This window comes from Cyanistes caeruleus, chromosome 1 (genome assembly GCF_971803275.1).
Source record: "Cyanistes caeruleus chromosome 1, bCyaCae1.hap1.1, whole genome shotgun sequence".
NCBI lineage: Eukaryota > Metazoa > Chordata > Aves > Passeriformes > Paridae > Cyanistes > Cyanistes caeruleus.
Window position 1 is genome coordinate 58,655,664 of NC_141701.1, and position 26,324 is coordinate 58,681,987.

Here is a 26,324-nt window from a genome sequence, read left to right on the forward strand (position 1 = left end):
TCTCCTCATAAGAGATGGTCCAGACCCCAAATCATTCTTTTGGCCCTCCTCTGCACCCTCTGCAGTAGCTCCTTGTCTTTTTTGTCTTGAGGATCCTAAGAACTTGATACAGCACTCCAGATGCGGCCTCAATAGGTGAGGGTGAAGATCACTTCCCTTGACCTGCTGGCCAAACTCTTTGCAATGTATTCCACAATCCACTCAAGGAATCCCTGGCCCCAAGGACACATTGCCAGCTCATGCCAACTTGTCACCCACCAGGACTCACAGGTTCTTCTTTATGTGCAGGGTGACCATGTACCGGAACAGGTTGCCCAGAAAGGGTGTGGAATCTCTCTCACTGGAGATATGCAAGAACCATCTCAACTGAGTAGTCTAGGGGACCCTCCTCAAGCAGAAAGGCTGGATCAGAGCAGGAGGTTGGACCCACTGTGGTCCCTTCCAACTTTACAACTTTTATGTGATTCTGGGAATTTTCACAGGAGCTGGGTGATAATTCTGGTTAAATTCCAGTCCTAGTAATTGCACTCTACCTGAAGGAATTCCTGCTGCTGATTCACCTGTGAAAGCCACAGTGGTCCCAGGCAGAGCCACCCAGGGTTGTCACAACAGGCTGCATAACTGGCTTTGGGATGAGGCTCTTTCTTGCTGAATTGCAGGGATTCTTGCTGAATTGCAGGGATTCTTGCTGATGTGTTTTGTGTGGGATTTAGACATTTACTAGGTCAGGGAGACTGAGAGAAACTGAACAGATTGTTCAGCTCAGTTGTTGGCATGGTCACAGGAGAGAGAAGAAACTTGTGCTCCATTCCCTGAGTTGGTTGAGTCTCTGGAGCACATCTAGGACCCAGAGCCTTCTCTTGATAGTGAATAATACCTTCTGTGTCAAATGTAATACTAAGAGTGCTTAGATCATGATCTCTTTGCTCCTGTAGATGTAAAGTTTTAGGTACTTGGAGGCAGTAGGAACTGTAGTGGGAAATTGTGAATCAAATTTGGTGCTAGCAGGACTCACAGGCTGCAGAACAGTGCCTCTACTCTTTGTGCAAGAGATCCTAGAAAATAAGTCAAGGCACAAGAAAGCAGTGCAGCTAGTGAGAAATAGTGGCGAGATTGTGATGGCCTGTCAAGAACAGGGTGTCTGAGTTCTCTCACTACATTTGATTTATGGTAAGCAGAACAGCTTCACAAAGGGGATCCCTATTAAAAAAAGTCACTATATTTTTGTGGTTAGGACCTTCCGAAAAAGTGTGCAATTGAATCACCTTGGAAGAAATGAATTTAAGTTTATTTCCTGCTTGCATCTCAGGCAGGTGCTCAGAACACATCTTTTTCAGGGCTACCAGACTGGGTCCTCCATGGTACAAGGAAGGATACCTTGCACATGAATGTCAGCACGGCTTAAAGGTAGACCAGGCAAGTACCATTGCAGTACCCAGTGGTAGGGGTGTGTCTTGAACAAAAGGACACATACATGGAGAACTTGTTGCCTGGAGAACCTTACCACTGTTGGAAGAGATGCAGATCTGGGGCCTCCTTGATACTTTGCTAGTGAGTAGAGGTTTGGAGATGTCAGAATTGGTGATTTTTCATTACCTATCCATGGCATGCTTGAGTAAATACTGCAAGGAGTCTTCCAACATGTGAACTCATAGGAAGGCTTTTCTTTGCAGCTCCTTTGGAGCAGATCAAAATGCTTCACTTTCTAAAATAAACTGTTCCTTGTGTCTTTTTTAAAGCTCGCAAAAGACTAAGATCAACCTCAGCCCACATTTTCTTCTAACTTTTCCAAACAGGCGTTAAAATAAAACACCCTTTACTAAACATTAGGTAGGATTTTAATTTTGATGACTCTATGCTCCCAAAAGACAGCTCAAATCTAGGAAACACGAGGAAAGATTCCACCACTTGAAGGGTGAAGATTTCATTGTTATTGTTTGCCAGTGAAAGAACAACAATGCATAAGAAAACATGTATACTAAATAATGTTAATTGCATTATAAAGAGCACCAGGCATCCTATAAAAACTTGTTGCCTAAATGTGTCTGTAACAATTTATCAGTAAATGATCTTCATGCAAAAGAGCCAACACAATTAGATGGGGGCTGACTGAGCTCTGCACTCCTTTCACATGCTGTGTAATAATACAGACCACCAAGAAAATAAAAAAACTCCTCAAATCTCAAAATGCTAAGTCAGTGGTTTAGCTGTTTCACTAGGGTCTTTTCTGTGTTAATTTTCCATATTTTAGAAAGCATGTTACACATTATTAATTTTTCTACCTTCTCTTCATTCATTGCCTCTGCTATGGTTTGGCTACATGTACCTAAGAGCAAACCCCCTGCAGAAGAATTTGCATTGGCTAGAACTGAATCAACAAATAAGTTTCCTCTGAAAGTGGATGTACTTATTCTCCAGGTTAAGGCTGATTTTTATTTATTTATTTTTTTAAGCTTCTTTGACCAACAGGCAAAACCTACTTCTGGTAATGAAATAACATTGACTTACCCCACCTCAGTTTTGTTTTTGTGATTTCATTTAATCTAACCCTTACACCACCATCTGATTTTGAAGATATCAGGAGAAGAGTAAATGGCAGGTATATGGTATTTTCCCTTTTAAGAGATATTGTAATTTTATACACTAGGATAACACCTGTGGATCAAGCCACTCTGAGCTTTGGATAACTGAAGAGTGGGAGTATCGTGAAGATGTGACTAGAGATTCACTTATATTTCTTTCCAAGAAAATGCATGTAAGTTATAGTGGCTGCTTTGTGTTTTTATAGGCTGGAACTGTGTTACTCATGGGATGTGGAGTATAACGTTGATTTTGTGTTTTGACTCTTCAATTCTTTTGTTAATGCAAAGAGAGGAGAAAGCAAGAGGTTCTTGCTCTTCACAGATGGGAACATATTGTCTTTGATCTTAATGCTAGAACTAGTAATCAAATGTTGTTTTCCTGGCTTTTAATGTGTGAATGAGTTGAAAGATGCCCTCGACTAGGCTAACAAGCCATGTGTAGTGGGTGAATGATGTTTTGTGTAGCTCATTCTCGACACATTTATGATATAAAACAAATGTATGAAGGTCTTTTGATCCGTGAGCTAAGGCTGCCTATGTTGACAGAGACAAGGCAGGAGTATCTGGAGGTTTTGTAGAGTATCCACATGTTCTGTTGTCTCCCTGCCTCTACCCTGTTTTTGCTTATCTTTCTGTTTGTTATGTACAGGGTTTTCTGCTAGAATAGTGTTAATATTCACTTCATGTGAGCTTCACCATTACATTTCCCCTGAGTGGAAATGGCATGGTGAAATCTTTTTAGACCTATGGTGTCTACATTTGGGCTTGGAAAAAGACAGGGCAGCTCTTATGGCCATGCAGCTGCACAAAAACCACTTGTTTCCTCTTTATCAATGAATGGCACCAAGTGCTCAAGGAATTCAGCAGCTGTATTTTGCTTGGAATTATATGTGAAGGAAGATCCTCGTTCTTGTCATTTTATTTATCATTAACAGCCATTTTAATTTCTTCCCAGAGGCAATTATACTGATATCACCACATCTAAATCAGAAATGACACTGTAGTGGTTATGTTATGTTGACTGGGCATCACCTAATTTTTAAGTGGCATTCTTGCCCCATCATTGTGATTATAGCCCTTTCTAAAAAGTAATGTAAGAAAAGATCTACATAATGGGAAAACATACATATTAATATATTCCATGACAAACATGTTAACTTTACATATTAATCATGGTAAATAGAAGTCATGTTTTACATTTTTCCTCTTCAGTACACTGTTCTCTTGACAGTTTGCTTTCCCTCTGGTTCTGTTCTTTCCAGTCCTGGTGTACATTCCACTGCCTCTGGTCACCCTGTTAGTTGCAGAAGGAGAAGGCAGGTCACATCTTCCTGGTTAAAAGGAAAAAAAGGAAAAACAGTGTTATTGAATAATGTAACATTGCTGCTCTTCTCACTGCATTCCGGTCTGCATGAAGCTACTCGAATATGTGCAATAAATATATGTGTGTGATAATGAGATTTTTAGTGGAAAATCATCTTGAAAACACAAGGAGCAATTAAGCTTGCTTACTTATACAAGTTAGAATGACAGGATGCCAGTGTTGGTTCTGCTCATCCATATAATAGGGTTCTCTTTCCCTGCTTAGCTGTACTGGGAGAAGCATTCCCTGTGAAAACTCTGCCATGACTCCATAAAGCAATCTGCCTTCCTCCCTTTCATATGCTATTCATTCTCACACTTGCATCACTGTCCTGATTTCAACTGAGTGCCTGCTAGGAAGCACTTTTATTAGAATAATTTAAGAATTCAATGCAAAGCCTTCATATAACAGTATTTATTTGTATTGGTGTACTCTCTCGTCCAATTTTAATTGAATACTTAAAGATGTCAGTGGGGAGATGTGCAGGTTGCTCACAAATGCTTAATAATGCAATGTGTGGAGTCAACAAATAATGCACCTTTCTTTTGCTATCTTGAAGATTTAGATAGGATATCTTGGATGCTATTGACAAGGAGAGAAGTGTGGAACAATAGGAACATATGATAGTGTTAGATAACAATAGCTATCCTTATGCATCTTGAATTGAATGATGAAGCCATCAATTAGAGAAATAGCCCTCTGAGTATATATCATTGACAAGAAGAATACCAGTACATTGCATTTCTGGATGGAGATCTCAGTGATCTGTAACTCAGAAAGGCAGTGAATAGTATATACAGTCAAACTAATTCTATTACTTTGAAAATCAGAAATCTTTTGCCCATGCTTTTTTGTTTTTGTGGTTTGGTATTTTTTAGCTACAAGACTATTTTAGACACTGAAGGTATTTGTACTTTATATTAATAACTTAAACAGTGCTTTCTCAGTTATTATTTAGATGCCATTCTTCTTCACAGTAAGCATATTTTGCAGACACATTCAGGGCTTAAAGGAGTATGAGGAGCAGTTCTTTCTAGTTGCTTTCTGGTCTCCTAATTAATTCTTACATACATGGATGAGGATCCATTCATACCCTACAAACTCTGTTAGAGTCCTTCTCAACAGCAAGGAGCAGACCCAGCAAACAATCTATTCCAAAACCTCTATTTTCAACCTAAATTCTCTTGTGTTCTCTTTGTAATGTCTGTTAGTTTCTATGCCTTCTGCACCTCCCAGCTTTGGGTGTTTTTTTGTTTGTTTTGTTTTATTGTGTTTTGTTGTTGGGGTTTGCTTTTTTTTAATAATCATTAGTATTGTTTTTAGCGGAAAAGCAACAGGAAGAGTCAAAGCTGCATTATAATAAGTAAGGAATTCCCAGCTTTTGCAGTTTCCAGTTATCAGTTTAATTTCTTCTACTTACATTTCAAAGTGAGTAAATATTCCATGGTCAGGACCAAAATTTATTCTTGGATCTTTACATAGGTACCAAAATGTACAGCAGCAGCATTAGACAGTGAAAATGGTTCTGTAGGAGAATAAAGAAAAAATATGAGGAAAGACTGTAAAAGAGTGTTTTACTAAATATAGAATACAATTAAAAGAATGAAAATAAGTATTCATGACCATTATCTGCACTATTATTATTTTTGGTTGAGGTTTCTTTTTAACATGGATTCCTTTGTGTGAAATGAGCTTTATGATCTAAATGTTTAGGTCCTCTTCATGTTTGTTTGCTTATATGCAGAAGGTCATTATATTAAAAAATGGATCCTACCAGGCATGCCAGTGACTGTTGCAGTGAAGAATTTCTAGAGCCTTAGGGGATAAAAAAAAGTCACTGCCTTTCCCAGAAGCATCTGAAAGGGCTAATGAAGTTTGGCGGATCTCAAATGTATTGACAATATATGGCCTGATGAGGGTAAGAAAACGCTCAGGTCTTTCAGGAAAACAGCAGGTAAAAGAAATTGCTGTAGCTTTCCCCCTTCTAAATCTAATCAAATGAAACCACCTACAGGCCAATATGCTTCTTGAGTGCACTTTGCCCTGGAAATAGTGTTGTGTTATCACCCAAAACATAAATAATGCAATAAAAGAAAACGGTTGATGTCTTCTTAATGAGCTATTGTTAAGGCACCCTTCGCTCTTATCTCTTTTCATAGCCTGATGCAAAGAGCAGCATCCAGTGGTCGAGAGAGTATTTTGAATGCTGCTAGGAAAGTACAAATGAGAAAACAGGTTTAATTATACTGCTTACTGCATCTAGGGGTCCATGTGGTTTGACCGGCTGTGTTAGGACACCCTGTAATTTGGAGAAATTCTCTGTGCACTGGCACCATAAATGTACTGCTATCAAAAGGATGGTTAATAATCTAAAGTTGGCTGTTAACATTGCTGGAGCTGGTGTCTATAATTTCAGTGAGTGACCTGAATGACTCTGCAATGAAAGACTGAAATGTCACTCTCCTCCTTTACTTTGTTTGCCTTGAGCAAAGACTGCTCCAGATTGTGTACATCCACCGAGGTCCAAATGATGAAAGGGCAGTGCGTAAGTGTGGATTCAAGGCTCAGCTAAATCTCCCTGCTCTAGCAGAATAGTAGGGAACATGAGGAAGAGGGCATGGGTGAAAAATAGGACGATCTCCTCTGGAGCAGCTTCCACTGTGGCTATCTTTTCCCGTCCCTGAGCAAAGTGAGCCTGGCTATAGGGACCTGGCTCTCCCTTGCTCTCTTAGCTGCCAGCCACAAGTAAATCAGACCTGATGCTTGTGGCTAAAGGCAAAGCAAATGGTTTCCATCACCCAGGTATTTATTTTGCACCTGGTGCTGTGACATCTGTGTAATAACAGTTACATATGACAAAAGGTAGTCTGACCTGACTTCGAGTATTTCTTTTCTTTTTTTCATTGTGCTGAGTGAGCAAGCAAGCAGAGGACTCATATTCTTCATGGGAGGTAGAACTGTAGAATCATTTAGGTTGAAAAAGACCTTTAAGATCATCAAGGTGCCATAGACCATCCAGCTGAGACACCTGTGGAGTGGCAAGTGCAAAGACCTTTGCTGTCAGGAATCTTAAACCCTTGTTTCCGATGTGCCTCGTTGGTACAGCTCAGATGCACTAAAGGAATAAAATACTATCGGTAAATTTCAGAAAGTTCAGTATTTGCATTTCATTTGGAAACCTATGACATTTTGGCATATTTTCACTGGAAGGCCAGAGCAAGGCTGATTGAAGATCAGTGTCAGAATTAAAATATACAAGGTACGGAGAGCTGGTGTGCTTCAAAGCAAAGCCAGCCTGCCAGGCACAAAACCAGGGTAACCCTGGGACAGAGCATAGAACTGTTAGGATTGGTGTTTTTTTTTAAATACAGCATTGAATGAAGAGATTAATTCAACCACAACACTCTGAAACTCTTTGTTCTAGGAATGACACAGTCCTTAGAGCAAATATGCTTGTTTCCAGAACCTTTTTCATATTTCCTGATGTACAAGTGTCAGAATTGGGGGTTATTCAACCTTTCCACTTACAGTGTGGTAGATAGGAAAGCACTGGAACAGCACCATTCTCTGTATTCCCTCTGGTACAGTATGGCTAGCTTTCAAGAATCAAGAAACTTTTCCATCATTTGGATAAGCTTGGATGTCAGTTGTACTCTGGCAAAATTATGACGAGAAGTTCCAAAAAATCTAAGCCTGAGTGACCACTCCCCTCCAGCCATCTTGAAGGCACTATCAGTATTTTGTTTACTGAAAATGTTAAGAGGTACTGCTGCCATTTATATATGACTGGTAAAGTTCTGACTCTGTTTCTGGAAGCAAAGAAATAATTGCTTTCACCTTCCCACCTTGCATTGTCTGTAATTAGATGTAAATGTGACATAATGCCAGGAAGAGGGAAGAAAATAATCTAGAAAGCAAAGACACTGGCCTTAGTGCTCACTGCAGTATACTTGTGAAGCACTTCTGTTAGATTTAGGACTGTATCTGATTTACATGTGGGGCAAAAAGCCTGAACTCATCTGAGATGAAGAACAGACTTTGGCTTTTCTCCAGTCACCTGAACACACCACTATCAACATCCTTTTTTTCCCCCTGCTAAATACAACCCTTGTCTCTACACCATCTTTTATCTACAGCCCACCACTCATCTTACAAGGTTCTGGTTCTTACCATACGACCCAATGCTGAAATGTTTTGTATTGCTACAGTTTCAGGTTCATGGAAAAGGAGGAATATTTGTCTCTTTCCTCTTTGTGCCATGATGTGTGTCTTGTGACTGCTGAACATAGCAGCTTTTCACAAACAAGAAAGAAATGCCAAAGAAGTTGCCTCATCACATTAACAGAATGAGAGACACTGGAAATTAACTCACACAGGTGGAAAAGGAACTTGGAGGGTTGTTTTGCTTTTTCCCCTCCCCTGTACCTAGAAAAGATCTTTCACATTGTAAAAAGAAATTGTCTGTTTCTATGGTAAAATGTAAACTGTATGTATTTGCCATGAATCTACTCAAATTTTGTTGCAGAACATACAGGCAAAGCTCTGTACTTTTTTAGGTTTACATATATTACAAGACAACTTGACCTACCCCCTGCTGAAAAGGGAGAGAAAAGTCTGAAACACTTCCAGCAGCCTCCCTCTCTATTATTATTTTCACCCTTAATTTTTTGGGGGAGTAGGGAGGAAAGCGGAGAGACAGAGGAAGAAGGGATGGGAAAAGAAGCTATCAAGTAAGTCAAGATTAAGTGACTTACAAGAGTGAGGGGAAAAGCTGCTTTTTGAACTAGGATGCACAATAATCTGTCCTTCACAGCCCAATTCATTTAGAGAATACCCAAGAACTGGAAGATTGTCTTTCTAGCAGCTCCTCCAGAGCAAGGTGTGCTTTGCCACCACCCATCATCCGGGAACTCAGAGCTTGCAAAGCTGCTGCCATTGCCACCATAGCTCTTAAAACATCATTGACTTCAAACACTGAACTGAATTTCCCAAGACTTTAGGAGTTATCTGGAGGTCCTGGGAAATTTCACTACAACTTGAGGTTAGGCATGTCTGTGTGTTAAAACTGTTTTTTCCAGCAGCATGAACACACACACAGAAACAAGAGCCAGGTTATCCTCAGAGACTGTTTCTACACAGTTTCAAGAGCGTTATTCTTGTTCCTCATTTACATTCCCAGGAGAGGAAACAGACCCAGTATCTCTCTTATTTGTAGGCCCTTGTGATAGCAGTTTGAGGTTTCCCAGCTCAGTAAGAAGTCAAATGATCCATTAACTGACTCTGCATCTCTATTACTGAGTATACAGGAAAAATAATGTATTTTATCCACTTTCATCTGGCTACTCTTGCCACACCCCATGCAGAGAGGAAAGGTACATTATGCTGCTTGTATGCAAGGGTTATTTTGGAAGTAACACAGCCCAAGGAGAACACCTCATTAGGGCTTCAATAAGGGATTACACATAGGTGTCAAGGGGCAAATAAATCAGGTGTTTTCAGCATTATTCTTGTTTAATGTTATGAAATGGTTTTGAAAACTCTGGATGCAAATAAAACTTTCCAATTGGCTGCCAGGAAAAGTCATGCCAATAATGCCATGCCAATGTGACTGGAGTGTTTTTCTTTGTAGCAATCAGACATGCCACACAATGCATTTCTGCAGAGTTCTCGGGTGGTTGAAATCACTTGGCTGGCAGCCTCATGCCCCCCAGCTCACCTGAGGCATGCTGTAATCAGCCAGAACCGTGCTGCATGTCATGACTTACTGCTTCCAGAAAATATACAAATTTCCTTTCCTTCTATTCCCTTTGTGAATGAGTCCCTTAGGGGTATGGTTTTAAGACAGCGCACAAGAAGTGTTTGTACAGATCCTCGTAACGCATAATGAGATTTGTGTGCCTGCCTACTTTCTCTGAAATTGAACCCTAGAACAGCAGAAGTGTCTTGGTCTGGCACTCACTTGGTCCTTTTGACCTCTTGTGACAGAAAAGAAAGAAAACTTCCTCCTCCTTTTCTTACAGAAAGCTTGGAGGGTAGGTTTTTATGATGTGCTGTCTGGTCTTGCAGTAAACAGACATTTCTTGATGTTTTTAGAGTCATCAGCTCCAGTTCTGAAGAAAGATGTGGTTGTTCAGCACTTCATGGGATAAACTTGTCTTAAGAGTACAGGTGCAACGAGTCTGCATGTCCTACGACAGAAGTTGAATCCAGAGTTTTTGCTTCAAAATGACATCAGAAAACACTCTAAGTCCCAGAGAGGTAACTGCTTATGACAAGTAGAAAAGTCTCACCTGCAGAATAGGTGCTAAGAGCTCATGCTCTTTCCAAACCAATTTTTTTTTGTTATTACTGCACCCTGCAGTATTCGGTGAAGTGGCTCAGTAAAAATTCCTCTACAAAGACTCATGTAAGCTTCTTGTACTCAGCCCATTTGTAATGTTTTTTTGTAAGACCTACAAAAAAAGGCAGAGACAGAACATGCTATAAACCACCACCAAAACCTTTGGGCTGTTATGGATTGTGGAAAGAAAGGTTTCTTGCAGTCTGGCAGGATCCATGCTGAGTGCCTGGGGAGCTGAAAACTGCTCTTGTCCTGTGATAAGGGCTTTACATGAAGCAAGCTCTGCTGGAGGCACAGCAACTTACAACTTGTGTTGAACCATCACTACAAAAATGCCCCTTATAACCAGCAACAATTGAACTGATGTCAAAAATGCTCCTGCCCTATAACCTAAGTAAAGAATGTAAGTTTAATGGGGAAATATACATTGGAAAGTATAACTGAGATCAAGGTATTGTGTGCCTAGGCCATGTACACAGAATTCTGTTGTTGCTCACTGAGAACCAGCAGGCTGTACCTCACAGTTTCTTGGGTTTTGCCTTGGGCCTGGTCTAGATGTACTTCTGCACTAGTAAAACACAGCAAGTGCAGTAAGTGTTTACCCCCTTTGACATTACCATTTCATCTGGTCTAATAAGATCCAGCTTTTATTTATGTGTGTAGCTGCGCCTGTGAGAGGCAGGAAGGACACACCAGCTGGGGAGGAAAAAGGAAAAAGTAAAAAGAAAATATTCCCGGGTACCTACCCAAGGAGTTAATGCATTGGGGCATATGTGAAGGAGTTAAAACACTATGCAGGTACAGATCCTGTGGCAATTACAAATGTTACTGAAATAAAAACCAGAAACAGGAAGCCAAAAAACAGGTCCCTAAGGCAGGCATCTGTCTTAAATGATATCATTTGTCAAGTTTCCAGCGTTTTGTGGTTGTGAACACAAAAAGAAGTTCTGTGTTACACTAAGGACATTACATACTCATTAGTTGGAATGTTCCTGAAGTACATAATACAGGATTTTCATTTAATAAGAAGCAGCTACTTGCAACTGCATTGCACATAAAATAAATTCTGGGCACACTAATTGCCATTCAAGGATGTTCTACCTAATTTTTGACGGGTTTTTCTTCCCCTCCCCCCTTAGACTACACTGTAAAAATTCTAAGCAGATTCTATTACTAAAGTTTTCAAATCTTTGGAGAATATTTTCTTATTTCTGAAATCTGAATTTCTTCAGTCATGAATTATGAAGGTTTTAATGCAGATATTAAAGAACAAAAGGAAAAAATCCCAAGTTTTCTACAGAAATACTGCAGGAAGAAGTGCAAAATACATACACATACATATACGTGCATGTCTCTTGGTACACTAACTCTCCAAGTCATCCCCCCCCACCATCTCGAAGAACAAACCTAGCTTTAATTAATTGGTTTAGTTCCTCTATCTGAACACTATTAGTGCATTAGTTTTAACTAATATATAAGCTTCCCCCTCACTGCCCTGCCAATGACCTTAAGCTTCACATGGTAGGAAAGCCACTTGCTGTAGAATAGAAAAGTAATTTATCCACCATGATTGCTCAGCCCTGGCCCCTCTGTAAAACAGCAACTGACAATTGTGCTGTGTTATGGATGGTACGTTTGTGGTGTGTACAATAGTGTGCAGAGCATCAAACTCACTTCCCTGAACACTGCAGGCAGGATTTGAAAAGTGATCGTAGAGAGAAGCGACCACTTGCTGAGCGATGTCCCTCCATTTCCAAATCTTTTTTTTTCTAAGTAACTCCCCCCATTTTTTTTTTCTCAAAAGAAAGATCAGTGCTGTCTTCTCAGTTTAAGTAAGAGCAGTATGTAGTTTTCCATTCATAAAATTATGCCATAATAATAACAATAAAAAAAGAGGTTACACGGCTTTTATTTTACCTGGGATTTCCCTGCTTCTTTCCACATTTCAGCATTTAGCATATTCCCTCAAAACATAATAAATTTCTATTCTGTAGCTTAAGGGATCCATCAGTTAAAATGTTAGTCTTTCATCTTTATTACCCTCCCATTAAAATGAAAGAAACCGGGACACACTTCAGTTTAGAAGAAGCAATTTAGTTGGTAATGTCCTTACTACTCAAGTCTTTACAAAGAGAGAAAGTGCATTATTGCTTATATTTCACACATCTATCTGCATAAGAAGCAACTAAAGCTTTCAGACACATACGATATTAAATTTAATAATATTCTTTGATTAGATTATTTTATTACAACATTTTTCCATTACTAGTCATTTCCCGTACACATTTACATTCATAAAACCTGCAGCTTTTTCTTTGTTTGTATGTGTTTATATGTATTCATAAAGCAAGGGAAAGATTTTCTGGTTTGCTACAGCTGTTAGATTGGAAAAGAACAGATTAATAACTAGCCACCACGTAGGACTAGGTTTTCTTGTACACTGCACCAGTAACCCTTTGCTATAATGAGGACACAAAGAGGCTCACATCAGGCTGCTCCTCTTCTTCATAACTCAAAAGCGTCACAGTGGCAATAGCCTCTAGTGCTATTTGTCTTTAGTGCAGTTGTGACACTTCGGCATGATCCATAATTTGGCAGCTATTTACCGTGACATTTCCCTTCAGTGCAGCCATAACATTCAGTGAAGCCATTATTTGGTTCCATTTACCATATAAATTGTATTGTCGTGCATGCATGCTAGCAGCTACATTAGGTACCTGAAAATGAGTAAATCTTGTAAAATAGATACTAACAGCTATTCAGCAGAGAAATTTCTTTACTCCTCAGACAGAAGTAGGAATATATATAATATCTGCAAATGCTACTGCAAACTTTTCCTTGAGAGATTGCAATTATCTGTATTTACATGACACAGCAGTTATTCATATCCACCTACTAAATATACACTTTATGTGTATATACATTACACACATTTGCACGCACACAAACATACAGCAAAGTATCGCTTGGTAGAAACCCAACTTGATTCAAAAAGGTATTAGGAGAATCCAGCATAGCAATTAAGTAGGGAGCATATCTGTAAAATGTGCTGAGGGTTGCAAGCCAGGAGAGAGCGAGTGAGTACGTGTGTGTCCGTGTGCGCGTGCGTATGCACACATGTGACAGACTCAGGAAAAAAGCCAGCTCTTCATCTAGTTCTTTGTTGTTTTTCCATGGAAGCATATGTGTGTAGGGAAGGGAAATTCGGTTATTAGCCTCAGCAAACAATGCCAGATTCCTCTGTAGCAAATTCATTTAGAAAGGTAAAATTAGGATGTAGTGCTAGCAACCACATCTCAATGAGCTGCTATTATTAATAGTATTATTATTTAAATCCCTGCTCTCTACATATAGTATACTTAGTACTTCCAAGGCAAATGTATTATTATTTTTAATCATTTAAGTCCCCACTGTGCACACAGCTTTTAATACACCTTTTTTGCAAGCATATTAAGTGTATTGTTATTAATCCCTTGCTGTGACTCTACAGTATTTCTTTTCCTTGTATGTTCAATGTCCTATCATCATTTAAACCTCTCAGTGTGTGCATGCCATATACATTTTCCTAGGCATCTAATATTTAAACATTATTTAAATCCATCATAGCTTACTTATTCAAAGGCAGCCTTGCTCCCACAACTGTAAGTTTGCAGAATGTACTTTTAAATAAAGAGAAGTTGGTTTTTTTCCCCCTGCTGCAAGCCAAAATCTATTATGAAACTCATCAAAAGGGCCTTATCTTCATGTTTAAGAAATACTTTTCACCCTCTCTCCATTGATAATGCTCTCTTTCAGCAATTTAAAGCACAGAAGTTGTATCTTTAAAATTACTTCTTCCATATTCATTCATGGAAGAGTTATCATGCTGACCCCAAGTTACCCCTTCAGCTTAACATAAACATTTGATGAAAAAGACAAGCCCAATGGCTACAGTCTAACCTAAACACCAAAAGGGCGATGAAATTTGAACATTGACTATCCAAGTTATGTACATGACAAATGTAAACCTTTTATTAATGCTGTGATCAGTATGAAAGTGCTAAACAACAATATGAAGCCAAAATTAAAATGAACAACATGTCATATCTGAATATATATGTGTGAAACCTCCAAAGGTTTCTCTCTTCCCCTATTTTGATCAGTGAAGAAGCCTGGGGCAGTTGCATTATGCAATGTTATATATGAAGTAACATATTAAAAAGAAAGTAGAATGTATGTCCAAACAGAATCCTGTTACAGGAAGAATTTCTTATGACAAAACCATATGGAATTCACTGCCTCAGAAACACCAAATCTATTGAACTGACAGTGATCAACACATCTGAAAACTGGGCCACTTGGACGGTTTTGGAATTTGACTGTAGGAATTTAATTTGAAAAATTTGTTACACATGTAACTCTTCTGTACGTATCACAGATGTAACCAATTGTTTTTGCTTTTTTAAAATTTTGCCACACTACATCCCAAACAACATTGGTTTTTAAAGATGCATTTAATGACCAAGGACTTCACCTTATCCTTGAACAAGAAAAAAACATCACATGCCTAGGAATAAAATACTGAGAACTGTGCATTCTCTGTATGGTACTTGAGTGCTTGAATCCTTCTGCATCCATTCAGCTGGAAGGCCAATATACCTTTCTAATTATGCAAAACACAACACAATATTTGTATTATCAGAGAGGAAATATGTTTCTAACAGTAGATCTCACTTAAAATAAAAATCATGGTGGTTTGATGCTCACCTTGAGTAAAAGAGAAAAATGGTCACAAAGACTCAAATCCATTCCACCTCTCCCCAAAATCCACCAAAGTGAGACTAAACCTAGTAGTCAGGCATGGCCCAAGAAGGGGACAGTTCTCCACTGTACACAATTACTTATCATGCTAATGACATATGTACTAAAAATTTACATTAAGAATGTACTAAATCAAAGTTAAAAATATTTTTTTGTCTGCACTAGTTAATATAATATGCTTTCCTGTGTTACAATCAAAACTTGTGTACTGTCAGTCACTGAATAATGCCCTGAAATTAAGTTCACCCTGGATTTTTTCCTACAATCCTAGACATTATCAGTCTATCATTACGCTTATTATGAGGCATATGATCTTAGGAAATTTCCATCTCTTCAACTGCATACAAATGAATGCAATTTCAAAAGATGTGGCAAAATTGGCCTTTAAGATCTTAAAAGTTTGCTGTGGAAATAAATATGTAGAGCAAGCAGTTTCAAGTATTTTATTATTCTGGAAAATATTATGCTTCTAGCTGGAATTCCCACTGTATGTACCATTAATAACATCCACTAGGTGAGGAAGAATTTTTGAAACTTTACTGCACCCGCTAGAAAACCTATGGCTGAGCATCAGTACATCTACCAGGTATTGTGACTATAGATTTAAAAGAGCCCTGCTGTTTTTAACAGGGCTTCTGTGGAACCAAGATTTGTTAAAAGTAGAAGTAGAGGCCTGATTATGGGAAGTCCCTTCAAGAATGATCAGTCAAATAACTCTGAAAAACAAAATATCTGAAAAAGAGCTAGTCAGCAAGAAACAGAATTATGAATAAGTGCCACAAATATTTAAATAGCTTTTAAAACTTTATTTAATCTTCAAAAAATACACAGAACCTGAACGCACATGAACATGGCTCAAAATCCCATTCCAATAATCTTTAAATACTGACTATAGGGAAGGCTGGACATTAAACAGTAGCAGTGTAAAATGAAAAGGTAACAAAATGAGACTATATTGCAACTTGCAGTTAAAGACTTAAAAGAAAATTGCACAGTTGTTTATAGTTATGAAAGACAGGATTAAAAAAAAAAAAAAAGTCAAGTTGCTTAATATTACTGACACGTCAGAATTGGAGGATAAATTTCCCTGTGTAACCAGTCAACGAATATTACTATGATCCATGATGCAACTGAATTATGATTATCGTGTTTGTGACAAAAAATCAAGAGCATTTTTTTCCCAGAAACTTCAAAAGATTAATAGAGCAACCCAAAGATACAACTCTTTACTTATTCTTGTTCTAACAATTTTATTTTTAAATCAGGGAATCAAAATTGCTGAAAGATTTTTTTTTTTTTCCTGAGCTGAACTACATATGAAGTCTTATCAAATCAGGCTGACACACTAAATCTGCCTCTGCATCAAGACTTATTCTGTCAAGAACAATGTTCTTGTCTCACACTAACCTAAGTGACAGTATCAAACACAGGCCCATTATGTCCCTGCTACAGCCACTGATTTAAACACTTCTAAGAAAATAAAAACAAACAAAACAAAACAAACACCCCCCAACAAACCCACCTCTTTTTATTAACACTTTATTGCTGTTTTTTAATATACTATCCATTATTAAGATTAAAAATAGAAATTGTTTCTAGTAAATGTGAAGCATAAAGTGCCCATTTTCTCTCTTCTGATTTATATCATTGTTCTGTTTTTACAGCTTACTGTTGACAGAGTGAGGTAATTCAACTACAATTTTTCCAATGTTTTTTCCCATGTACATGTAATCTACAGCACGGAATACAGATTCCAAGCCAGTGAACTTGCCCTCCGGAGACATGTCTCCAAAGTCCACCTCACAAACCAGGTCTCCTCTTTCATACATCTTGAGCAAATGCTGCAGAGCCATTTTGTAGTCAGAAAGGTAATGGTTCAAGAAGAAACCCCGGACGCTAGCAGACTTCTTCAATAGTTTTGCTGGCAATAACTCTGCTTTAATGGGCTGGAGGCCAGTGGGGTTTTGGTAGCCAGCGATAAACCCAATAACTATCAGGCGCCCTTTGATAGCCAAGGCATTGAGAGCCAAGTCAAACATCTTTCCCCCAACAGATTCATACACCACATCCACACCTTCGGGGTAGTCCTTCCTAAGCACAGATTCGACATTTTCAGTTTTATAGTTGATGGTACGGTCACAGCCAATGGATTTCAGAAAGCCGCCCTTTTCATCACTGGAGCAGGTTCCAATTACATGGCATTTTGCCTTCTTTGCAAGCTGCACAGCAAACTGGCCCGTTCCTCCAGCCGCTGCTGTCACCAGAACCTTCTCGCCTTCCGACAAGTCTCCCAGCTCTTTCAAACTGAGGTATGCAGTTGCACCACTTACCATTAAAGTGAGGAACTCGGGTTTCACTGAGGGTAGAGGGACTGCTTGTCTGGCAGGCACAACTGTGTATTCAGCAAAGGAACCTGCTTTCACATAGGCCACGGCTTGACCCACTGTGTAATCTGCACTAGCACTGAGTCCTAATGCTACCACTTCACCGACACCTTCAAAGCCTATATCAAAGGGGGGTTTAACTGAGGCGTCATATCGACCAGCTGAGTAGTTTATATCAGATGCATTAATGCCGACAAATCTAGAAGAAAACAAAAATGTATTAACGAGATTTACTCCTTACCGAGTTTCCATGGTATGAGAAATCTTATATTCAAATTTGTGGAATAAGTACAAGATTTGTTCTGATGGTCTGTGTATTTGAATAATGAGTGCACTCCAAAGATTACTTTCATTAGACTTCCATAGTTTCCATTCTGTTATTCTAGAATTACAGACAAATTTTCTAAACAAAAAAAAAAAACCAAGAAACTATAAAAAGTAAAACCCAAACCCAAAACAAAACAAAAAAACCCCTTTGTATTTTCCTTAGGTTCACTTGACCAAGCTAAAAAAGCTGAAAATAAATCTGTAAAAGATTGAAGCATGAAAATTAATTGACCACTTCATACGAGATGTGAAAACACAGAAGAATAAAACATGCGGAGCGGTAAATATGTGGATTCTGGCAACAAATTTATATTTTTGAATATAATAATACTGTTAAAGACTAATGATCATATTAACTATCGATGTCATTTGCAAGGTCATGTTACTGTAGGCAAGTACTTTTTAATTGATGGAGTCACTACAGCAAATTTGCCTTTTGATGTAGCTAATGTCAATGTTAAAATATTTTTCTTCATATAAATTACTTGCAACACTTCAAAACAACCTTGCACAGAAGGAGTAAAATTGTAAAACTGAATATCGAGTCCTTCTGACCTCTAACAGGTGAAAATGGATGACAATTTTTTTTTTTTTTTTTGCTTTTTAAAGAAAGATAGAGACATTCTTACAACTTGATTAAGGGCTAGGAGATAATGCCTAAAACAGTTATGATCTAGCTCAAATGAAAAGACCATTTTTTTTTTTAAGTAACTATCTTTACACATGCAAGAGAAGACAGACTGGGGAAGCTTCTGCTAACCGGAAAATGTAAAAAAAGAAACACATGAAACAGCAAATGCCAGGACTGTTACTGTGTGTAGATGTGACAACCTAAAAAGTGTACTTGACACCATGCAAAGGCTGCAGAAGTAGGCAAACAGTGCACTTTTAATTGTTGCAGTTAGCAACAAGCTCAGCTCGTGTGTGTGTGTGTGTAGTTTTAAATGGGTTGCACACGGATCGAGGAGAACTAAAACCGCTTTGCTCCTTTTGATACACTTTATTCTTTACAGCATGGGGAGCTTCAAACTTTCACCAACATTATGTATAAAAAGACACGTAAGCGTAAACATTATATCCATGCATAAAATAGGTAAAAGCGACTGTAGCTGTCGGTAATCCTGCCCTTAACTCGCCGCTCTGCCGCAACCAAAAATGCCTACGTCCTGTTCGCAGACACAAAAAATCTTCTACTATCCCGCTTTAAGGTGACTCCCGTGCAGGAGGGCTACAAGCTGAATAAAAATTGGTAACGGAGTTGCAGCTTCCGAGGCAAACCGTGTTCCTCGGGCGCCAGGCGAGACGTGCCGGCGCTGCACCAGCCTCCTCCCGCTCTTACACCCCAACTTCTGGGGCGGGGAGCGGAGGGTGAGAGCCCGGCGGGGAGCTGCGCTCGCCCCTCACCGGCCTCACCTAGCCGGGGCTCTCGGTAGCTGCGAGGCCGGCCCGGGGCGCCCGCTCTGCCCCCGGCCCCAGCCCGCGAGGGAGGTCCCGGCTCCCCGCTGGGCTCAGCCGCCCTCCTCACGCTCCCGGCGCGCCTCTGCCTTGGCGGGACGCGGAGCAGCAAGGGCAGGCAGCGCTGCCACAGGAGAGCAAGCCCCCGTGGTTTTAAGACCTTCCCCTTCTCGGCGCTGCACGGCGGCCGGAGCACAAAGGCAGGTAGAACAACAAACATTCTGAGGACAAAAACTTTGCGTGCGGGGAAGGGAAGTAGTCGTGCGGGGGACCAGACGCCCGCGGAGCAGGGGTCCAGCACACGCACCGCTGCTTTTGTTCTGCAGCCGGAGAGGATGCGAACCCTTCCCCGCCCGGGCCGCACCGCAACTTGTGCGTGCGGCTTCGGGGGCCGCGGCTCAACTTGGTGCTGGCCGGCCGCTCCCCGCCGCGCCGGGCAGGGGATGCGGGCTGTCCGCGGGGCTGCGGCCCGCCCGTCCCCCGCACACTCGTGCCTGCGCACACACACACACAGACACACACACACACAGACACGCGTGCACACGCACCCGCTCCCTCCCCGTCTCTGCGGGGCTGCAGTGCCACGGGAAATGATCCTCCCTGGGCTTCTAGGTTCATCACTATTAATCAGCGCAGTCCGCCATCTAGCCCTCCCCCCCCACCCCCAATTTTTTTTTTAAACCTCTTTATTGTGTGCAAACTCAAAACTCCTGTCGCATCGTACGGGCTCCCCCCCCCACCCCCCCGCTTTTTTTTTTTTTTTTTTTTTTTTTTAAACAAGATTGTTTAGTCTCTTAGATTCCTCACACATTAAAACGATCACACGCACCGTCTGGATTAAAACAGTGTCTAATTTGCCTTGTCATTCCAGCTGACAGAAGTGAGGTGGTAGGATGTGCTTGCAGTTTCACAGATTATTTTGCTTTTAAAAGTAGGAAAAAGTACGAATTACAAGTTGAAGATCAGTTTACTAACTTCTGAGACTGAGTAAAAAGCACAGAAGTAACAATTACTTGGGGTGCTAGTGGCTTTTAAGACCCCTTGCCTTCATTCACTTTCTTTAAATCTGCTTTTTAATTTAGAAGTTTCTAGTTGAGTTTTGCCCCTTACATTTCAAGAGGCAAACCTGAGGCAGGGTGTGAAATAAGCCTGAGATTGGCTTTTCTCAAAATAATTACGCACATTGTGTCACCCGGTTATTTTTATACTCAGCAGTGTTGAAACCCCTCGTACTGTTTATTATAGAAAACAGGAGGACACTGCCGAGGGGAAGAAATGGTGTTTTGTGTACCACAACAAAGAGTGAGACATCGAAAACCAGCATCACAGCCTTTTAAACACAGACAAAACAAAGTCATCCAAACCAGTACTACGCAAGAAAAACATTATTTAGACCAAACACCCAGCAGGAATAACCATCCACTCTTCCCACTGTGATCCCTTTAGTCCCCTGGTTCAAAAAAAGAAACTTTCTCAACCCCTATTACTCCCTTTTCTATAAACTTTGTTCCCATCTTCCAGCCCAAAAACAAACCCTTACAGGTAATTTGGCAATGAAACGTGTCACTTCATCAGGAAAATCTCGAAAATCCCCCAACAACTTTAAGCAAGACCAAACATTCACAGGCTTTGGGCCCTTCTCCTGCGATAAAAAGGAAAACCTTTGCTTCCACACCCACCCCTCCCACCCCTTATTTCCCCCCCGGAAAACAGGACAAATGGACATACGAAAGTTAATGGCTTCATTAAGGATTTATCACCTTTTTCCCCTCCTCTTTTTTTCCTACACAGAATCAAAGTAAAAATAAATAAATAAATAAGCTTAAATTAATTTCTAGTTTTGAAGGATTTTTGAGTAAAAGATGGGTTATTTTTTTCTGTATAGAAAAGTAGAAATAAGAGTTGCTGGGGTAGCTCTCTAAAGCAGAAGAAAGTTTCCCCAAACTGCATCTTATTTCAAAATATCTATCCACACACAGATTTTAATTTCCTATTCCCATAAATCCCAAACCAGATTTTATTGTGGTGAATAAGGATTGTTTTGCATGAAAAGCTCAAAGCAATTAATACTATTCATGGGCGTGACTGGGACTAAAATGAACAAATCTGTAAATGCCCTCTTGGAACCCAAGTATTTCATTGTTTTGTTTTTAATTGTATGATTCTACCTATTAGAGAATGTATAGCTGTATTTGAGCTGGGTTGTTTGTTTTTCTAAAAACTAAATAGTCAGGGATTCATCCTTTTGGGATGGGATAGTCCTTCCCCAGAGTGACGGAGATGGGGGGGGAAACATTCAGAACTTGCCTCCTGCTGCAGCTTGTATACAGTGAATGTTTTACAGTAACATAATGCTGTGTCTTCTGTGATGTTCTTCAGAAAAGAACAGTAAAGAGAGAAGAAATTCCACAAATAATACAAAATGTATGAAGTCTATATCTAGACTTCATCGCTCACCTCTTCCTCCCCTCCATCCCCATTCATGCATGTGTGTACCAGTAGAAGAACATGTATGTAACAGGCTGATGTGTTAAAGCCCAGCAACTGCCTGCCTGAATCTGTGGACTAGCTCCTGCCTTTAGAGTAGCAGAAGGCCATTTACCATGAAGTGTGCATGTCTCACCAGCACCCAGGGAGCCCACCTAGCAAAAGGAGGGAGAAGAGGGAGAAGGGAAGAGTCACATTGGAAGCTGCTTAAAAAAAAAAAAAAAAAAAAAGGAATAAATTTTAAAAATTTACAGGACTGCAGGTGGGGGAGCGAGATGAGAAAGACTCCAAGTGCGTATGTGGGAGGGAGGGGAGTTGAGAAACAAGGATGTTGCTCTGCCTTGCATTACCCAACACAATGCAAAGTAGAGTACTTGCTACTTGTATCTCAAGCCTTTCGACCTCTTCCACAGAAAGGAATTTAACTCCAGCCGGATGCCTGTTTCACGCCATTACCGTTTCAGTGATTAGTGGATGCAGCAACACACTGTTTTAGAGTTTTGAGGTTTGGAGGGAATTTTGGTCTCAGAAATCCTAGTGGGAGATGTCAGCATCGAATTAAAGTGCCACAGCAGCTTTCTCATCAGCTCCTGGAAGAGTCCCTGTTCTTCCCCTTACCCCTTCTTCACCCTGTATTTGTGTGTTACATATGGACACATACATGTCACACATACACACACAGTTATACACTGCCTTAGCAGACCTCGCAGCATTGTTCTCAAGCCAACTTAGTGCTGCTTAACATCTTTAAGCTCCCACGGTGAAGATGGCAAACTATGTGTTACTACGATTTCCCTGCTTGACAAGAACCTGAGAGCGCTGCTCTCTCCCGTGCCAGCCACGCAGTCTGTTCCAAAGTTCCCAGAGTTTCGGCTTCCCCTCGTGAGCGGAGAAACCCCGGAACTTTAAAAGGTTTAGTTTTAGCGCAAGGAAGGACGGTGTCTAGGAAGAGGCCACCGAGAACAAACAGGTTTCATGGAGACAGCTGTGGGGGGAGGCACGTTTTGTCCTCGGAGTCTTCATTTCACGGCGAGCTGGTCACCGCGTCGGGGCGTGGGATTTACGGTGTATTATGCTAAGCAAAATGTCACCTCCTCACTCTTCGCCCGACCCGGCTCCTCTCTACAAGCCACCGACAACTGCGGGCCGGCGTCCTGCGAGGGAGGCCGAGGGCTGCCCTGCCCCCTCGGCGCCTGGCGCGCAGGGCCGGGGGTGGTGCCGGGGCTGCCCGGGCTGCGGGCCCGGCCGCGGCCTCCCGGGCGAGTCACGGCTGCGCGGGGCCGAGGCCGGAGAGCGCCGTGCGGGGCAGCGGGGCCGCGACGAGGAGGCAGCGGCCGGGCCAGGCCCGCCCTCGCACCGCGATGCCGGGGCGCTGTGCGGCAGCGTCCCCGGGGGGCTGGTGCGGGTGCGCCGGGGACACGCTCAAGCCCCGGGCACTACGTGCGTGTAACGAGCCCGGGCAGGCCCCAGGGAGGGGCCCTGCGAGCGCTTCGCTCCGTCTCACTTCTCTCCTCGGCACTCACCGAACGTAACACTCGCCTCTCCCCCCCCGCCCCCCTTTGGCACCGGGGCCCTGGGGTGTTTCTCTTCCTTCGGGCAGGCGCACGCCGGGAGCAGCGAGCACAGACAAACACACACGGCCCCGCCACAGGAGGAGGAGGAGGAAGTGTGACCCCCACATACGTGGACAGGGTGACATGGCTGTAGCACCAGCCGTTCAAAACAACAACAATAAAATGAAATTAACAGTCGCCAGATGGCGGCTGGTACAACTTTGGAGCCGGTCTCCGAAGTGAGGGAGCATGTGGGAGAGAGCAGGCCACAAGGTGCCAGGAGTCGGCGGGGGCCGCGGGGCCGGGGCGCGGGGGGGCGGGCGGGGGCTCACCTGTTCCTGACCAGGAGGTCTCCGTCTCCTGGGAGTGGCACGGGCGAGTCCTGCTGCAGGGTGACCGCTTCCCTGAAGTTTTGGCTCAGCTTAGTCACCACCAGCTTCTTCATGGAGCTGGGGATGGACGAGCCCTGGAAATCCAGAAAGTGACGGGAGTAGGACATGTCCAGGATGGGCCGCGACCAGCTGCCACCGAAGCAGGACCAGGCGGGAGCCGCCGCGGCGCAGGACGGCTGCTGCCGCCACCACCACCGCGCTGCCCGGGAGCTCAGCAAAGCGCCGCTTTTCGCGCTAAAACTCATGCCCTGCCTCGGCTCTCCTCTCCCGCCCCGCTCGGGAGAGCTCCGGCTCGGGATTCTCCAGGCAGTTCACAGGACGCGCCGGCAGGAGAAACTCCCCGCTCGCAGCTATGTGTGTACGTAAACAGAACCCCCGTGCAGCAGGCTCTCCCTCCCCTCCCAGCCGGCCCCTCCGCCGCACGGAGACGCCGCCGGAGGAGCAAGCGGCAAGACGGTCCCCCTGCAGCAGCCGCTCGTCTTCTGCCGCCGCGGGCAGTACCGAGGGGCGAGGCCGGCCCGCTCCCGCGGCCGCCCGTCCCGCCAGCGCCTGCCCCTGCCTGCCTGCTCCGCCTTGCCAGCGAGGCAGGTGTGCGGCGGGCCGGAGTATCTCCTAAAGGAGGTGGTGGTGGTGGTGGCTTTTAGTTTGTACCCTGCATCTAACTAAGGGGTTTAAAAACGGGGAGGGGGAGAGGGAGGGTAGACAGACGGACAGAGAGAAACGCCTCGGATTAACCCCCCCCCACACACACACACCCACACCCCGTTCTTTAGTTTACAAAAATGGGGTATTTCCCTACCAAAAATAAAAAATAAAATAAAGAAAAAAAAAAAAAGAAAAAAAAAAGAAAAAGAAAGGAGGAATAAAAAAAGAGTAAGAAGAAAGCACGGTAAATTATCGGCCGGGAAAGGTTAGAGAAGTGGGGAGAAGTTACAGCTAATCTCCTAATGTTGTTATTAGCCGCCGCCGAGGAGCCGCTGCCCGCGGGCGGACGCTCCGCCCCTTCCGTGCGAAACGTTTCACTTCCTCGCAAGGTGCTACGAATCAACCCCGAGACGGCGGCGGCGGCTCCGCGCCTGCCGCGAGAGGGGATTTAAACGGGCGAAGCTCTTCCCGCCGCGCCGTCCTGCCGGGAGGGGAAGGGTAACAGGCTGCTGTCAGTTTGCTTGGGTCGCAGGGGTTTCCCCCGATCCCTGATACTGCCAGAAAAATCTTACCCTCCCTTTCCCCCCCTTGCTTCCTTCTTTCTTCTTAAAAATAGAAGAAAAAAATATATATATAGTCACCTCTCGCTGTAGATTACGTTTGGGTGAGGGAACCTGCGCGGGGAATCAACTGAGTCAGGGGACCGAAGTCAATGTTGTGATAGAGCCGCCAATCCCAACTTGGTGCAACTGCGTGGAGAGAGGCAGTGTAATAGAGATGTTGCACTGATGTCGCGTGTAGTTCCCAGAATTAACTCCATCCTACCAGTATAAACAGCTCAATGCTTATTTGTGCGGTAGTAAGAAGAAAGAGAATCCCCTTCTTCCCGAAAAAGAACAAAACTGCAGTTCCAAGTGTTTTCCTTTAGGAATCAGCTGGGTAGCTTTTACTTGCTTTCTTGCCTTTAAAAAAAAAAAAAAAAAAGAAAGGGAAGAACCCTTCTGTTCTCTCAGCTAACATTATATAAATCCCCAGACACATACTGTGCAAAATGTATTAGCAGTATGTTTCATATGCTGCAGTTCTCGCTCTGCAATCTGTTGGTATTTTAAAGTAAGGATGAACTGTAATCTCCCATAAATCATTTTTAATTCAATGCTGGGTAGACGTGTGCCACGGCGAAGTATCATCTCCTGCCTCTTTTTTTTTTTTTTTTTTTTTTTTTCTCTCTTTTTAAGTTTGCTGGAAGAAGACCTCTGCTGAAGTTAAATCAGCACATGCGTCTAGCACAGCACTTTAGCAAGTGGATTATAATAACAACCCCCTCAACGCGTGTCTCACATGAGGAATCTTTTATGCCGTGCTGTATTAAGATTTTTTTTTTTTTTGTCATATTGTTTAGCTCTGGGAAAGGGAAAAAAATGAAAACAAAGCAATTAAAAAGATTGACAGGTATGGGTTTGTGTGAGACCTATTTGTAATTGTCAGGGTGACGTGGGCAAGAGGAGGAGGAGTAACAAACTGAAGCAGGAAAAGCAGCTCGATGTGTCTGTCTATCAGTTGAGACTGTCTGAGAGCCCTGGGATCCGAATGTGTGTTATATTTCAGTGAAAAGAGAAGAGAGGGAGAGTGGATCTCTTTCTCTCCCAGGAGTTTAGGGGGGGGGGGACAGTTCACGTTAATCTGTCCCACTCAGTGAATGTCTTTTCTTCCTCCCCCCCTCCCTCTCTGCACACACTCTCCGGGGTTTTTCTTGGTTTTGGCAAATTTTTGTGTGTGTGTGTTGTTTTTTTGGTTTTTTTTTTTTGTTTTTTTCTTCTTCTGTTGCAGATCAAGATCAGCAAAAAAAATCCATGATAAAAAATGTGTTTGCATTGTATTTAGTAGCAGAAGAAGCTTCGATTTGTGGAAGAGAAAAAAAAGGGAGAGCAAGAGAGAAAAGTAGTCCTCTCCGGTGGTGACACTGTTTGATCTGTGACTGTTTGGAAGGTGGAGG

General features: G+C 42.2%; 2 protein-coding genes and 1 long non-coding RNA gene across 7 annotated transcripts in view; 1 reads left to right on the plus strand and 2 right to left on the minus strand.

Annotated features, from left to right (window-relative positions):
- Window positions 1-1,815: 1,815 nt before the first annotated feature.
- LOC147655528 (uncharacterized) lies at window positions 1,816-10,397 on the minus strand. 3 transcript variants are annotated; one of them, XR_015288435.1, is made up of 4 exons: window positions 10,236-10,397; window positions 6,818-6,973; window positions 5,366-5,470; window positions 1,816-3,913 (listed from the first exon to the last, which is right to left on the minus strand). It is a non-coding gene; the product is annotated as an uncharacterized LOC147655528 (long non-coding RNA). The 3 variants fall into 3 exon arrangements; XR_015288434.1 differs by having other exon boundaries at window positions 6,818-7,060; XR_015288432.1 differs by lacking the exon at window positions 10,236-10,397 and having other exon boundaries at window positions 6,818-10,133.
- A 5,473-nt stretch (window positions 10,398-15,870) lies between these two features.
- On the minus strand, window positions 15,871-25,081 carry PTGR3 (prostaglandin reductase 3). 3 transcript variants are annotated; one of them, XM_086894384.1, is made up of 3 exons: window positions 24,970-25,081; window positions 23,624-23,757; window positions 15,871-17,668 (listed from the first exon to the last, which is right to left on the minus strand). In XM_086894384.1, the coding sequence occupies exons 2-3, from the start codon at window positions 23,734-23,736 to the stop codon at window positions 16,744-16,746; spliced, it is 1,038 nt and encodes a 345-aa protein (XP_086750510.1). In that variant the 5' UTR covers window positions 23,737-23,757; window positions 24,970-25,081; the 3' UTR covers window positions 15,871-16,743. The 3 variants fall into 3 exon arrangements, with proteins under 3 accessions (XP_086750510.1, XP_086750504.1, XP_086750494.1); XM_086894378.1 differs by lacking the exon at window positions 24,970-25,081 and adding an exon at window positions 24,247-24,698; XM_086894368.1 differs by lacking the exon at window positions 24,970-25,081 and having other exon boundaries at window positions 23,624-24,198.
- A 447-nt stretch (window positions 25,082-25,528) lies between these two features.
- TSHZ1 (teashirt zinc finger homeobox 1) overlaps window positions 25,529-26,324 on the plus strand; it is a 57,274-nt gene continuing 56,478 nt past the window's right edge. The window contains exon 1 of the mRNA XM_086894357.1: window positions 25,529-26,324. This exon is cut by the window's right edge and continues 1,195 nt beyond it. The gene's annotated coding sequence lies outside the window, so the exon portion shown is untranslated.